At 47.1% G+C, this 13,555-nt stretch overlaps 1 protein-coding gene across 4 annotated transcripts in view; it reads right to left on the bottom strand.

Moving 5' to 3' along the window:
- Positions 1-13,331, bottom strand: part of RNF32 (ring finger protein 32) — a 36,363-nt gene extending 23,032 nt beyond the window's left edge. For 3 of the 4 annotated variants that reach the window (XM_030308903.1, XM_030308897.1, XM_030308900.2), the window contains exons 1-6: positions 12,133-13,331; positions 11,351-11,615; positions 7,867-8,009; positions 4,729-4,761; positions 4,087-4,211; positions 3,768-3,876 (exon numbers count right to left, since the gene is read on the bottom strand). In XM_030308903.1, coding sequence (XP_030164763.1) covers positions 3,768-3,876; positions 4,087-4,211; positions 4,729-4,761; positions 7,867-8,009; positions 11,351-11,615; positions 12,133-12,147 — 690 coding nt within the window. In that variant the 5' untranslated portion in view covers positions 12,148-13,331. The remainder of the gene's footprint in view (positions 1-3,767; positions 3,877-4,086; positions 4,212-4,728; positions 4,762-7,866; positions 8,010-11,350; positions 11,616-12,132) is intronic. The other variant, XM_032592483.1, reaches the window with a different exon arrangement.
- Positions 13,332-13,555: the final 224 nt, after the last annotated feature.

Raw genomic sequence — 13,555 nt, 5'->3', positions numbered from 1 at the left:
TTTACCCAAAGAACACAAAAACACTAACTCAAAGGGATACACACACCCCTGTTGACTGCAGCGTTATTTACAGTAGCCAAATTAGGGAAGCGGCCCAAGTGTCCATCAACTAACGAATGGATAAAGACGTGGTATATATACACAATAGAATATTACTCAGGCATAAAAAAATGTAATCTTGACATGTGCAACAACATGGATAGATCTAGAGAGTACAATGCTAAGCAAGTCAGTCAGTCAGAGAAAGACAAATACCATAGGACTTCACTCTTATGTGGAATCGAAGAAACAAAGCAAACGAGCAAAGGAAAAAAGAGAGACAGAGAGACAAACCAAGATACAGACTCTTAACTACAGAGAACACACTGATGGTCACCAAAGAGGAGGTGGGTGGGGGATAGGGAAACAGGTGATGGGGGATTAAGGATGCACTTGTGATGAGCACCGGGTGATGTGGTGTTGAATCACTACATTGTACACCTGGAACACAATACACTGTGTGTTAAATAACTGGGATTAACATTTAAAAAAAATAAAATGAGGCTTGGGTATAGATTTCAGTGTTTATGGCCAAATGGGATAAGGGAGTAGTATGAGGTAAGAAGAAATTACAGAGATTTAGGAAACTAGCAGAGAGAGTGAGGATTACAGAGTTAGTAATAATAATAAAAAAAGACAGCTGAAAAAATTATCAAATGCCTAGTTGTGCAACAAATTGAGTCTAACATTAAATCAATACTTTTGGGGAAGAACGATCTGAATCACCGTGTGTGTCTTTACACGTGTGTCTGTGCATGGGTATGTAATTGTGTGTTTATGTGTGTGTGCGCGCACGTATTTGTGTGTAGATATAGAATCGGTCGAGTCTCATGACTCTGCTTTATGTGAAAAAGTGTAGCCTATATTTTCAAAAATGATTATAAGATGGCGTATGCAAATGAAAAATTTACACGCATAGGTAAAGTGACTATCATGTGTAATTAAAGTTTTCTAAGAGAAAAAAATCAAGAATTTCTGACTCGAAAGCCATTATCACATTAGAATTACTAAGAATTACTGTCAGTAGAATTACTGTCAGTGTGCAGAGGAGAGAAAATAGCAGGCCGAGAACTCCGTTCGCGGACCCGAGAGTGAGTGACCCCTGGAGAGATGGCGGGTGTGAGGAAGGCGGAGGACGGCGCTGGGACAGCTAACTGGCCGGAAGACAGGTGTGCCGCGGTGAGCAGCAGGCGGCCCGTTATCTTGGTCGGTGGACAAGGACTTTCAAAAACTAGATACGAAGCTCAGCGGAACGGAGAGCCGGAAGGGAGGTGAGCGCCCTCAGAGGAAAGGGTCACTTGTCCAAGACAGACGGAGGTGGCACATACTCTTCTTATGCAGTAACTTTGGGAGTTGTAGCCGATTGGCCGTCCCTCCTGTCCAGTAGGTGGTGCTGAAGAACGCACGGCGTTTCTCGTGTCCACCCGTACGCCGACGTGGGCAGGGGGCTTTCACCGGGACTGTCCCATTTCCCTAAATATGTTTTGCTCCTCAGTTCACGCTACAGCGTGCATCGTTGACTCAGAAAATAGTTTTTTCTTATATCGAATGGCGGATTCTCCCTCTACAGCCCCCGCCCTCCCTCTGCCCACCTCCACTTGGGCAGCCAGCAGGGGCTGCTGTGGGCCCCGCTCATCCGCCAGAGCCACCCTGCGCCTCTGTCCCCCGTGGGCCCGAGAGGACGCCTCCCGTGGGGCCAGGCAGCACTCGTGGTGCATCCCCCCCGGGCGCTCAGGCTGCCCTTGCCCTACAAGCTCCTCCCTCCATCAGTGGACGTCTTCGAGACACAGGGTTTTAGGGTTTTTTACTCACACGTTGCATTTGGTGTTGTCCTGCTCCTGAGCACAAATCAGCTGTGTTTTCTTGATTAAATCCGGGACATAATGCCATCACAGTCAGCCAAGGTCCCAGTTTGCTTTTGCACACACCCGTAACTATGTCGCCTGGACCAACGACCCGAGTGATCGGAAAGGGCCCTGGGAACATCCAGCACCGTCCTGTTTGAGGGCCGAGCCTCAGTGCACTTACCTCCAGGACCCCTGTACAGTTCCGGGCGCTCTCAGAAGCCCCCCAGCCAGGGCGCAGATGAGGAAGGGGGGTTTACAAGATGCACAGGGACAGCACCTCGCCCGAGAAGGTCAGATGGGGAGTCGGATAAAACCAGGAAGCACGTCGTGAACATCAGCCTCTTCCCCCAAAGCACAGGACTGGGGTCACTTCTGCTTTACACACTGAAGGCGCGATAACGACGGGGAGAAGAGGGATCCCTCTATATGGTAAAGAGTAATTTTCTATCACTCGTTCTTACAAATGGGAGTGCAGGCTAAAAAGAAACAAGTAAGTGTGGGAAAGATCTAAATAAATGTGTAAGGGAAACTTCCATACATAATGACTACAGGAAAGTGTGACTGTGAATTGTGTCTTAGAGATTTAAAGCTCACCTCATGTCAGAATGCCATAGTCTCGTACAGGACACGCTAGCGAAAACAATATCAGGGTGCTTGGGAGGCTCAGGTGGTGAAGTGTCTGAGTCTTGATGTCAGCTCAGGTCAGGACCTCACAGCCTGTGAGCTCGAGCCCCGAGTCAGGCTCCGCGCCGACCGCGCAGAGTCCGCTTGGGATTCTCTCTCTCCCTCTCCGCCCCTCCCCCACTCACACGTGCACGCTCTCCTGCCCTCTGTCTCTCAAAAATAAACAAACTTTAAAAAATATACGCTACCGCTCAATCTGAAGCAGGTGACATAAAGATGAACTCAAACAACGGACATACACTGCCGGGCGCCTACTGTGTGCTAGGCCTCTGTCAACACAACTCCACTTGTCCGGGCCCCGCTGCAAGGTCGAGATTATCACTGTCCTGTTACACACGCCTGGAGCCGCAAAGCGCGTGAGGGCGGAGCTGGGGTGGGAGCGCGGGCTCAGCCGGCTCCTTCCGCCGTGCGAAGTCTGTCCCTTCTGTTTGGGCTTCGATGATGGAAAGTTGCTAAGCCAAAAAAGGTAAACGTAACCGACAAAAAAAAGGTTTAAAGGGCACCCAGGTGGCTCAGTTGGCTGAGTGTCTGGCTTTGGCTGACGTCATGATCTCATGGTCATTGGTTCGAGCCCCGCGTCGGGCTCTGTGCTGACGCTCGGAGCCTGGAGCCTGCTTCGGATTCTGTGTCTCCCTCTCTCTCTGCCCCTCTCCTGTTCACGCTTTGTCTCTCTCTCAAAAATAAACAAACATTAAAAAATTTGAAAAAAAAAAAAGGTTTAAAGAAAGGGTAGAAACTGCCGTTACTTATTTCTGAAACTCTCACATTTGGTGACTCTGGGAGGCCCTGGGAGGCCCCAGTAAAACGCAGCACTGCAGGCCTTTATTTTTACAAAGTTCTCCTGCTCTTTTGACTCGCAATGCAGGGGGTGTGAGAAACTAAGCCCGTTTCCATTCCTTTATCCTAAGAGATTATTTAAGCGGGTGTCACGATATGGCCAGACAAAACTTGCTTTGAATTTAAACTTCTTCCAATTTTATGAATTTTATAGTTTCACTAGAAGAGAAGATCTGTCCCCCACTGTCTGGGTTGGAAAGTCAGTTTACGTTGACCGGGATTTTTAGCAGCATCTCAACCGTTTTTAAAAAGCCCGCGCACGAACGAGCGTCGGGCGTCCCCAGCCTCTGCTGGTCTTCCTGCCCCCGCTGAGTCCCACCTGCGCGCACACACCCTGGGGGATCGAGGGCCTTCCCCTACCTTTCCTTCAAAGAATTTTCTCCTCAACTTGGCGTCCGTGGGCGGCACTGTTCTCCTCAGGTCTCGGTACCACTTCCTCACCACGTGTCCCCTCCAGGAGGCCTGGATCCTGGAATACAGGTGTTTGAAATGACTGACTCAGGACGGCTTCGACAGGTGTTTCAAAACCGGGTGAGACCGGGGTGGGGTGGGGTGGGGCCGCGGTCAGGGCGGGAGGCAACATCCCTGAGACCTTGAACGTGAATCGTCACGGCTGGGCTGCAGGACAGTGCGTCCCAGGTGGGCCGTGGGGCCCGCGGGCGCGGGGGACCCTTCCTACCTTGTCGCACACTTTACTTTGAACAGCCGCGCTCCGTCGTGAATCACTCTGGTTTGGTACTGGTTCTTTCTACAGAGGGGGCAGGTTTTTTTATTTGCGAATTTTTCAAAAGCCTGGAGGCATGCCTGAAGAAAAACATTGAACGTTTTATAAGTAATTACTTATAAATAACATTTTTACTTCTAGTGTAATTATAGCGCTCTTTTCTCTCATAATTATGAGACAGTCCAATTTAGATTAGAGCATAAAGGGAAGAAGTTTCATCAGATGTTAACACCTTCCTCATGAAACTTGTTCCAAAAGTGAAATTTTACAAGAATGTACATGCAGCTACATCAAAAACTCCTGCCAACAGCGGCTCGTGCGTGAGGCTACCACAGTCGGGCCTGGGAAGCGGGCCGTCACTTTGATGTGCGCCACCAGGAGGAGTGCGTTATACAAACACTTGCGGGTCTTTCGTCGCAGAAGACTCGGGACTTTCAAAACAGGATGAACTGCACTGTAGCCTAAAGTCGTATTTCTAACTCTAAGCGGTGGTTACGGATAAGGCAAGTGGTTCTTTTCAGGAGACTTTAAATGAGCGATCGCTACACGGGCGACGCACTGCGCACTTTACGAGGGAAGGAGGCGGGACTCACTCACTCTGTGAAACACATGGGAACATGAAAGCAGCACCTGTTTGCGAGAAGACAAAAATGTTTGAAGTTTAAATTGGTTTTCAAAGAGCAGCAGCATAAATGCATTAATTAAAAGAAAAATTCTGAATGCTTAAAAGGTAGGCTGTGTTGTTTCTTTGAAAAATTAAAAAAGCAGATTAATAACCTTGATATTTCTAATATTTAAAGTTGAGCACAGCACAGGTATATCATCTCGACAAGAAAAACTCCATTAACAACAATCTGAAACATCAGACACAGGATGATTGCTAGTAAGCCGTTAAAATGAGTGTGTTAAATACATTAGGAAATAGATGTGTTTCCTGGGCAGACCCTGGGAGGGAAGGGGGCTGGCGCGTGGGGAGGGAGGTGCCCAAGGAGGAGACGGGGGAGCGCGAACAAATGTCTTTGCTTAGGGCTTTGTTCAACTGACAGCAGCTTTATTAATTCTAACACACTTCAGTTTAAACAGCAATAAATCCTACACACATACGAAACACTTGTTCTCTCTGAAATGCAGGGAAAGTGTGCTCACAAGAAATCATCACCTCTCTGTGACCCAAATTCTCCACCGCATAGTGATATTCTGGGCTGTGGAATAAGGAAGAGGGTAGGTGGTTCTTCTGGAAGGAGAACCAGGGGGTGATACCAGGACACCAGCCCCAGTGAGCTGCGAGCACGCGCACGGAGGGAGCCCGGCGAGAGGGCCCGCGGCCCTGGCTTCTCCCAGAGAGGAGGAGAGGGGCGTCGAGGGGCTCAGCTCCCAGCAGCCTCTAACACTACTCCTGCTGTGAACACTTCCCCGGTTCCCCCCACCCCCCTCCTTCACTCTACTCTTCCCCTCTTAAATAGGAAGAATGGAAGAAATACCGGACTAGGTAGAACCCACAAAGTTAAAAAACCTTGACTTGAAACTGACTGCCAGTAAGCCTAAACTGGAAAACCTTAGTGACGCGGGTCCTCGTTAATTATCGCCATTAATCTAACAGCACCCTTTGGTGTGCTCCGTTTTGCATTCTTTGTGGAATATCCGTCAGTGTTTCATCAGCAGATATTTGAGGATCTATGTTCAATAACACTGTACTTCTGTATATTTAAAATAAACTCTTTTTTAATGTTTATTTTGAGAAACAGAGCATGAGCTGGGGAGGGGGAGAGAGAGAGATTAAGAATCCCAAGCAGGGGCGCCTGGGTGGCGCAGTCGGTTAAGCGTCCGACTTCAGCCAGGTCACGATCTCGCAGTCCGTGAGTTCGAGCCCCGCGTCGGGCTCTGGGCTGATGGCTCGGAGCCTGGAGCCTGTTTCCGATTCTGTGTCTCCCTCTCTCTCTGCCCCTCCCCCGCTCATGCTCTGTCTCTCTCTGTCCCAAAAATAAATAAAAACGTTGAAAAAAAAATTAAAAAAAAAAAAATTAAAAAAAAAAAAAAAAAGAACCCCAAGCAGGCTCTGAGCTGCCAGCGCAGAGCCTGATGTGGGGCTCGATCCCACGAACTGTGAGGTCATGACCTGAGCCAAAATCAAGAATCAGATTTAACCGAGTGAGCCACCCAGGTGCCCCTAAAATATACTTTTAAACGTCCATAAATGTTTGTTATCGGCAAACATTATCTGAGATAAAAGTAAATGACCAAGTGGTGGTCCATATGATAGCAGCTGGGACTAGATTCCAGCTGACCTTGAACATACTTCCTGAGTCACGCTGGTGTGGGTCACTTGACTTGCTTGTGCCCTCATCTATTAAATGGGTACAATGCCTCCCTCTGGGATGCGCAAGATAACTGAGGTCCTCTGAAATCATAAATGCTGGAGGAAATACCAGCTGTTGTTTGTGACTAAGGAAAACTCTAAACACAGAACAATAAACAAAGTAAACATGCAAAACGAACACAAGTGTCTGCAACTGTGACCAAACGAAATAAAGACTGAGTGAGAAATGCATAAAAACCAGAATGGAAGAGATGGGCATGGTGCATCCCGTCCCTGCTCCCTCCAAGACACTTGCAACAAGCTGTCATTCTTCATACACCAGTCAGCCTCAGCATTTACAGCGTAATTAAAAAAGACGTTGCTGGGGCCGGAAAGACTAGTTGTGGTTCTAGTCACTCTTGCCCCACTAAAGTACTAAATTATCCTAGATGATAATTCTGTGGTTTAAGGGCTAAAATCTCTCCCAGATCCCCAGCTTTCATACAGGTAAGATGAGGTCTTGATAGAGAACTGGAATACAATAAGTACGTTTAAAATAACTTGTGAATTCAAATTAGTAAAGAACAAACGTTTTATGGCTGTGAACTAACTTGTTAACGATGAAACTCATTAAAACAAATTAAGTTTGAGAGTGATGTGCCAGGCAGTGAGGAAAGCCCGAGGTTCCCAGGCTATGAACTGAGAGCCTGCTCTGACTCTGTTTGCTGTATTTTCCAGCAAACCTGCACCTGCTCGGTAGGGAGCACGCGCAGCGCCCACAGGAAGGCACTGTGGGGCGGCTGCGAGCTTAACACAGAACACCAGATCCTCGAGGGGGGAGCGCCCCTAAGTGTGAGGGGATCACAGGAGACTGGGCAGGCACCGTATGCACAGAAATCTCTATGACGCGCCTCGACTGCATATTGTCTATAAGATCAACCTTACTATGGTAAGGGTTCGTGAATAAAGACGTTAAAAGATTTTACTTAAACATTCTTATACAAATTCTTTGGAGATTCATGTTTTTCTTTTTCTTTTTTTTTCTTTCTTTCTTCCTCCCTTCCTCCCTTCCTTCCTTCCTTTTTTCTTTCTTTTTTTTTTTTTTTATGATTTCAGTTCACAAAACAACTTAAAATTCCCCTTTGCTCTCCTTCTTCCTGCACTGCAGGCCTCCGCTCACCCTCTAGCTCGTTTCCGGCCAGGGGAACAGGAGCGTTCCTTTTGTGCAGACTTTGTGCTTGAGAATATGATTCAGTAAATAAACAAAACGTTTAATGAGAGTGTTTACCTCTCTCACACACACACTCTAATTAACGGAAGAGAAAATGTAAGTATTTGAGGTCACGTAGGCGGAAGAAATTGGAGAAATGAAGGCGGGATCTTAAGCTCCAGCTTCGTCTAGTCCCCAAGCCTGCTTATCTGATTTTCCCGCTACACACCTGGGGGCGAAGTTCAAATTCTTCTTTGCATATTGGGCATGGCTGCGTTGAGTCCCCTTGCATGATGGATCTTTGTTTCACTTTTTCCCATTCCTCTGATGATACTGGCAATGGGGGAGGTTCAAACAGGCCCAACTTCTGAGCTGAAGTGAAAACAAGAGAAAATGAAGGTTCAATACATCCAGAACATAGTACTCATAATTTAATGACATTGTTTTGCAAACAAATTTGAAAACAAAACATACGGCGTACTTTCTTCCACCGTATGGGGAACACTGGTCTTCTATGGGTGCTAAAAGTCAATGGTAGGAACGCTTTTATTTACAAAGAATTTCCCATACTTGTGTCATTTTCACAGTATTCTCCACGTAGGCAGGACTGCTATCGGTTTTCAGGGAGAGAAGCTGAAGACTCTGACGTTTCCACATGTCTTGGCCAAAGGTTCTCACTTGTCGCCTATTTTAGGGTTCAGCCTTCAGTGTTGTCTTCTTCCGATTTAGCCCACTTTTTGCCACCAGTGACCTTCACAGAATGAGTATCAATCGAGTTTATCCCTTGCTAAAGATTCTTATGAGGTAGAATTACTGTCAGGATGGACTGACCACCGAAGCGATACTCGACAGCCGGCATGTGTTCTCCTGGGTCAAGTGTGGAGCTCATGCCACAGTGGGAGTCAAGTGCTTCCCCGGGTGAGGGAGCAGGTGCGGCGCCCCCCGCGGGCTCTCTGCAGATGGACAGTGAGGTGTTGCAGCTGGAAACCAGAGTAGGAAGCTGTGCCAGGGACACTCTGAGCACCAACAGAGCGCTCCAAAATGGGAACTTGTGTCGTGGAGACGTGAGCGTCAACTGGAAGACAGGAAGGGGGAGTGAAGGCCAGCTGGCCGAGAGGAGGAGCTGAGGGAAAGCAGGGGTAGAACATGGGAGGGCCAGCGTGGGAGGCCTGCGCCCACATAGACGGCCCAAGGCACGGGCCCCCACGCACCTGCTCCCGGGAGGTTGCCAGTGGGGCACATGCCCGGAGGAGTAGTGGCAGTCAGGGGTGGGTACAGGTGGGAGTGCAGGACGGGGCCAGCCCTTGGGGCACATGGAGGAGACCCCCGGCTGTGGGCCCTGCACTCGCCCCGCACAGCAGTGATCCACATGGGAGCACGGTGATGGAAGGTTCCAGAAGGTGTGGCTCCACAAACTGTCCTTTAGTGTACTGAAAGAATATGCTTCTAGGAACTTTTTTGGGGGGATAATTTTGGGTCTTTTCCTACCAGTTATTAAGACATATTACAAAGCTCTTATTAATTAAAACAGTAAAATACTGGTCCAGAGACAGAAGCCCCCAGATCATAACCCTCCTCTCTCTCCCTCTGTGTGACCGTGGGATCCTGGCACAGGAGGAAGGGGGGTGCTGCGGCTCAGCAAACAACACGTAACAGTGTGCTGACATAAATGCTTCTGTCAACTGCTGTTCCCAGTACCTTGTGCAAAATAAACTGTGACGAGGTCTAAATGGGAAAGGCAAAACTCTGAAGGTAAATAAAGAAAACGTGGAAAATCTTTGTCATCTCGGAATGGATGAGGATTCCTTAAATCCCCCAAAGCATAAACAATAACAGAGAAAAGCCGATGGATTTAACAGTAATCAGAAGGAATATTTTATTCAATAAAAAATAACACATAAAATTAAAAGAGGTGCCAGGCCAGGAGCAGATCTTCTCAGTGGTAAATCAATGAGGGATTAATATGCAGAGTACATAAAGAACACCACCAAATCAGCAAACGGAGACCTGACTGCAATACCAGGTAAAGGCAGTAATGAAACTATGATTTGGGCGCCTGGGTGGCTCAGTCTGTTGAGTGTCTGGCTCTTGATTTCAGCTCAGGTCACGATCTCATGGTTTGTGAGTTTGAGCCCTGAGTTGGCGTCCACACTGTCAGCATGGTGCCTGCCTCGGATTCTCTCTCTCTCTCTCTCTCTCTCTCTCTCTCTCTCTCTCTGCCCCTCCCCTGTTGGCACATGCACTCTCTCTCTCAAACTAAGTAAACTTAAAAAAAACAAAACATGATTCAACCTTATTAGTGATTAATGAGCAGAACAGTTAAAACTTTTTTTTTGCAAATGTGAACAGCTCCTGAAAGAGTATGTCATTTCCTCTCCTCTTTAATCTCCCTTATTTTCCAAGTTGTGAAGTTCTTCCTGATGTCTAATTTAAATCTTTCCTGCTAAACTATGATGATCATCTACTTGATCAAATCCGTAAATTATAGACGCACAACGGAAGACAGTCACTAAGTTATTATATAACATCACACCAAGCCTCTGCATGTTCTCGAGCTACGCCGTCTCCTAGAACACGACCGGCACTGTTTGCGGTTCAGAGGACAGTGCCAGGTGTCCGCTGGGCACCGCTGTGGTGGCAGGCTCCCCTCCACGCTGTGCGGCCGCAGCCCCCAGGCTTCCCAGCACGCCTCCAGCCAGCACACGCGCGCGAGGGCTACACGCCCCCAGACAAACCTATTTTCCGTGCCCGGCATCGTTTGAAACTCTTCTCTATTTCTAAATTTACAGCCTAAAGTAATTTGAGACTTGCAAAATGTTGTAAAACCAGTATAAAGAATCCTCGTGTGCCTTTTACCCAGTTTCCCCAAATGTTAATATTTTACATAACCCTAGTTCGATGATCAAAATGAGGGAATTCATGCTGATCTGGTAGCAAGTGCCAGTTAGTCTGTATTCCTCACGGATCTCGTTCTTGTCTCACTGAAGTCCCCTTTTTGTCCCAGATCACACACTGCAGTCTGCTGTCCTATCCCCTGCGTCCCCTCTAATCTGGGACGGTTTCTCTGTCTTCATTTGCTCTCCTTGACACTTTTGAAGAGAGGCCCAAACTGTAGAATGTCCGTCACTTTGGGTGTGTCTGAAGTGTCCTCATGATTAAATTCACATGTGCATTTTGGCGACGGCACTTTCTCAGAGCACGGGGTTGGGGCGCGTGCTGTCAGCGTGGGGCCCTATGGTGACGGCACTTGGATCACTTGGTCAGGGTGCTGCTGGCACAGTGTCACCAACATGAGGCTGCGGTGTCTCCCTTTGTGGTGAGTGGACACTCTGTGAGGCTGTGACTACATCCTGCGTCTCAACATGGTCTCCCACCGGCCTCAGCATCTGCCGATGCTTGTTCTTACTGTGCTGTTGGCCAGACGGTGATTTTTGGGCCCCGTCTATAGATTTATTCTCGTTCTCCTGTGAGAGTGCCTGATTTCCGCCAGTGTGGACCAGTGGACAGTGATCGTATTCTACTATTTTTACTTATTCATCTTTATTTTCTTGCCCAGATCGTCCCCGTAATTTTTAAACTTGAGTACGTACATATATTTCTGTAAGATTATAAATGAGAATAATTTCTGTTCCAGAAAAAAAAATTACACTATTAATCTCAACTAGATTCATTAGCTCTAATAAGCCAAAATATGAATGATGAGATGAACTTACCTAAAGTTAAGGGTGGTGGTTTTGGATCAAGAACATATTCTCTTTCTGGATCTTCTACTTTAGGGCCTTGTACCGTTGTTTTAAGCCCAGTATCTATTACTGCTTTTGTATTTCTTTTTAGAGACTTGGATCTGGTGTCTCTCTGTTGTGCCTTTGTCTTGGAAGGATCTGCTATTGAAAGATTTCGAAGCTGAAGGTCATGTAAAATGTGATCTTGTAAAGCAACTGCAGTGACTGCTAAGTTATCTTGTTTAGATGAATGACCCTAAAAAGTAGGAAAAAAGCCTTACATGCAGAACGTTATGTAATACATCATCTGGAAGAAAACTTGGGCTTTACTACTCAGCCCTGGCAGCACACTAGACCAAAGTTAATAGTAAACAGTGCTTGACCCATGTCACCTAGTTGCAGGGAAGCCCGGTGTCCCCATTTGTGTTGGCGATACAGTAATATCGTTTAATTACTGAGGTCTTAAAAATGAATTAATTCGTCATGACCTATAAAAGCTGCGCATGCCTGAACACATTCTGTTTCACTACAGTAAAATTAGACTCAAGGCAAATCTGGCTTCTGTAATATGAAAGAGATTCTTGCATTTAAGTACGTGCCTTTTTGGTGAAAACAGACAAAAACTGCACAGCTATGGGATGCTTTAGTGGGGACTAAGGGGACAGTTCCTCTTTGGAGCGAGGTCTTGCAACTGTATTTTTATATTTTCAGATGGCTGAATTAAAATGTATTCAGGAGTAAAACAGTGTTTGTTTACACGCAGGATTGCATACCTTACGTTGTAGCATGCTGAGTCCGGAGAGGCGCCGCTCGGCCCTGTTGGGTTCGATCGTCAGGTCACATCCCTTGAATTCTCCCACCGCAGAGACAAAAGCAACAGAAAGTCAGAGTTAGAGTGTACGTAAACATCTCTTCTGAAGTTTATGGGGAAGGTATGTTTGGGAGTCTGATTGATCCGCGAATGTCTGCCAGAGCGCAGCACTGAGCCACGCGCCGTGATTCTAGAGAGACTCACACCAGTCACGACCCACTGAGCCCTGTCCTCAAATCTCCAGCTAGTGGGAGGGAGCCTATGAATATAAATGAGAACAATCCATTGCTCGATACACTATTGTACGTAAACACAACAAAATTTCAGACTGACGAGATCAGAGAATAGTAAGTGAAGTATCTCTTTAAGAGGACATTTAAGCTGGGGTTTGAAGGACAGATAAGAGGGAAATGAGCACACTTAACACCCCGGGATCAGGAGGAGACAAGGCACTGGGGATCTCGGCCTGTGTTTATTATTTACGGGGGAAAGGGACCACGAATATCCTGGAATTCAAGGGGAGTCCTGTGACCTCAATCTGTCCAGAACATAGAGATACAGAATACGGGGAACAAACCTGTTGCTGGGCAAGATACTATATCTGAGTTGTAGTGTCCTCACCTTAAAACAGGCGTAATAATGCACTCCTTGCAGGGTTATTTTTAGGATTAAATGAGACCACCCTGCAAAGTGTCTAAAGGGCCCTTTCATGCAGAAGATACTCTGTAAGTGGTTATTCTTGCTCCAATTCCCTTTGAAACCGGTGGAAGAATCTGAATTGGCCCTTTTAGTTTTAGTTTTTAGGCAAGGGTCCAGCTTCTGAAGACAAGGGTCCAAAATCCACAGGAATGGAGAGAAACAGTAGTTATTAAAGTCATCTAGGAAATGGGGCCTAATTTTAAGACTAGAAAGCAGGAAATCCAAAATATGTATCTAAGGATCAACACCTGCATTAAATTAGTCGAGAAGAATAAAGTTGCTGTCGAGTGGAAAGTGAGGATACGGGAAACAAAGCTGTGATGTTTCCGAGGCTGAGTGGGGGCTAAGACGCTTCGGAAACTAGAAGGCAGTTTCTGTGCTCGCTTTCCAATCTGGCCTCAAGGCAGGCATGCAAGAAGTTCCTTCCTCCCTCCCTTCTTTCTTTCCTTTTAAATTTTTAAATGTTTATTTTTGGGGGGGGGGAGGGGCAGAGAGAGGGAGAGAGGCTCTGAGCTGTCAGCTCGGAGCCAGACGTGGGGCTCAAACTCAGGAACCACGAGATCAGGGCCTGAGCCAAAGTCGAATGCTTAACCGACTGGGCCACCCAGGCCACCCCCAAGCAGGAAGTTTCTATCCAGCCTTTTCATCAGGACAGTGTAAGCCGCAGTAATGGCACAAGGGATTTG

This window comes from Lynx canadensis, chromosome A2 (genome assembly GCF_007474595.2).
Source record: "Lynx canadensis isolate LIC74 chromosome A2, mLynCan4.pri.v2, whole genome shotgun sequence".
In the NCBI taxonomy this organism is placed as follows: domain Eukaryota; kingdom Metazoa; phylum Chordata; class Mammalia; order Carnivora; family Felidae; genus Lynx; species Lynx canadensis.
Note: the sequence above shows the minus strand (reverse complement) of the source record. Positions and strands in the feature narration are given on the sequence as shown.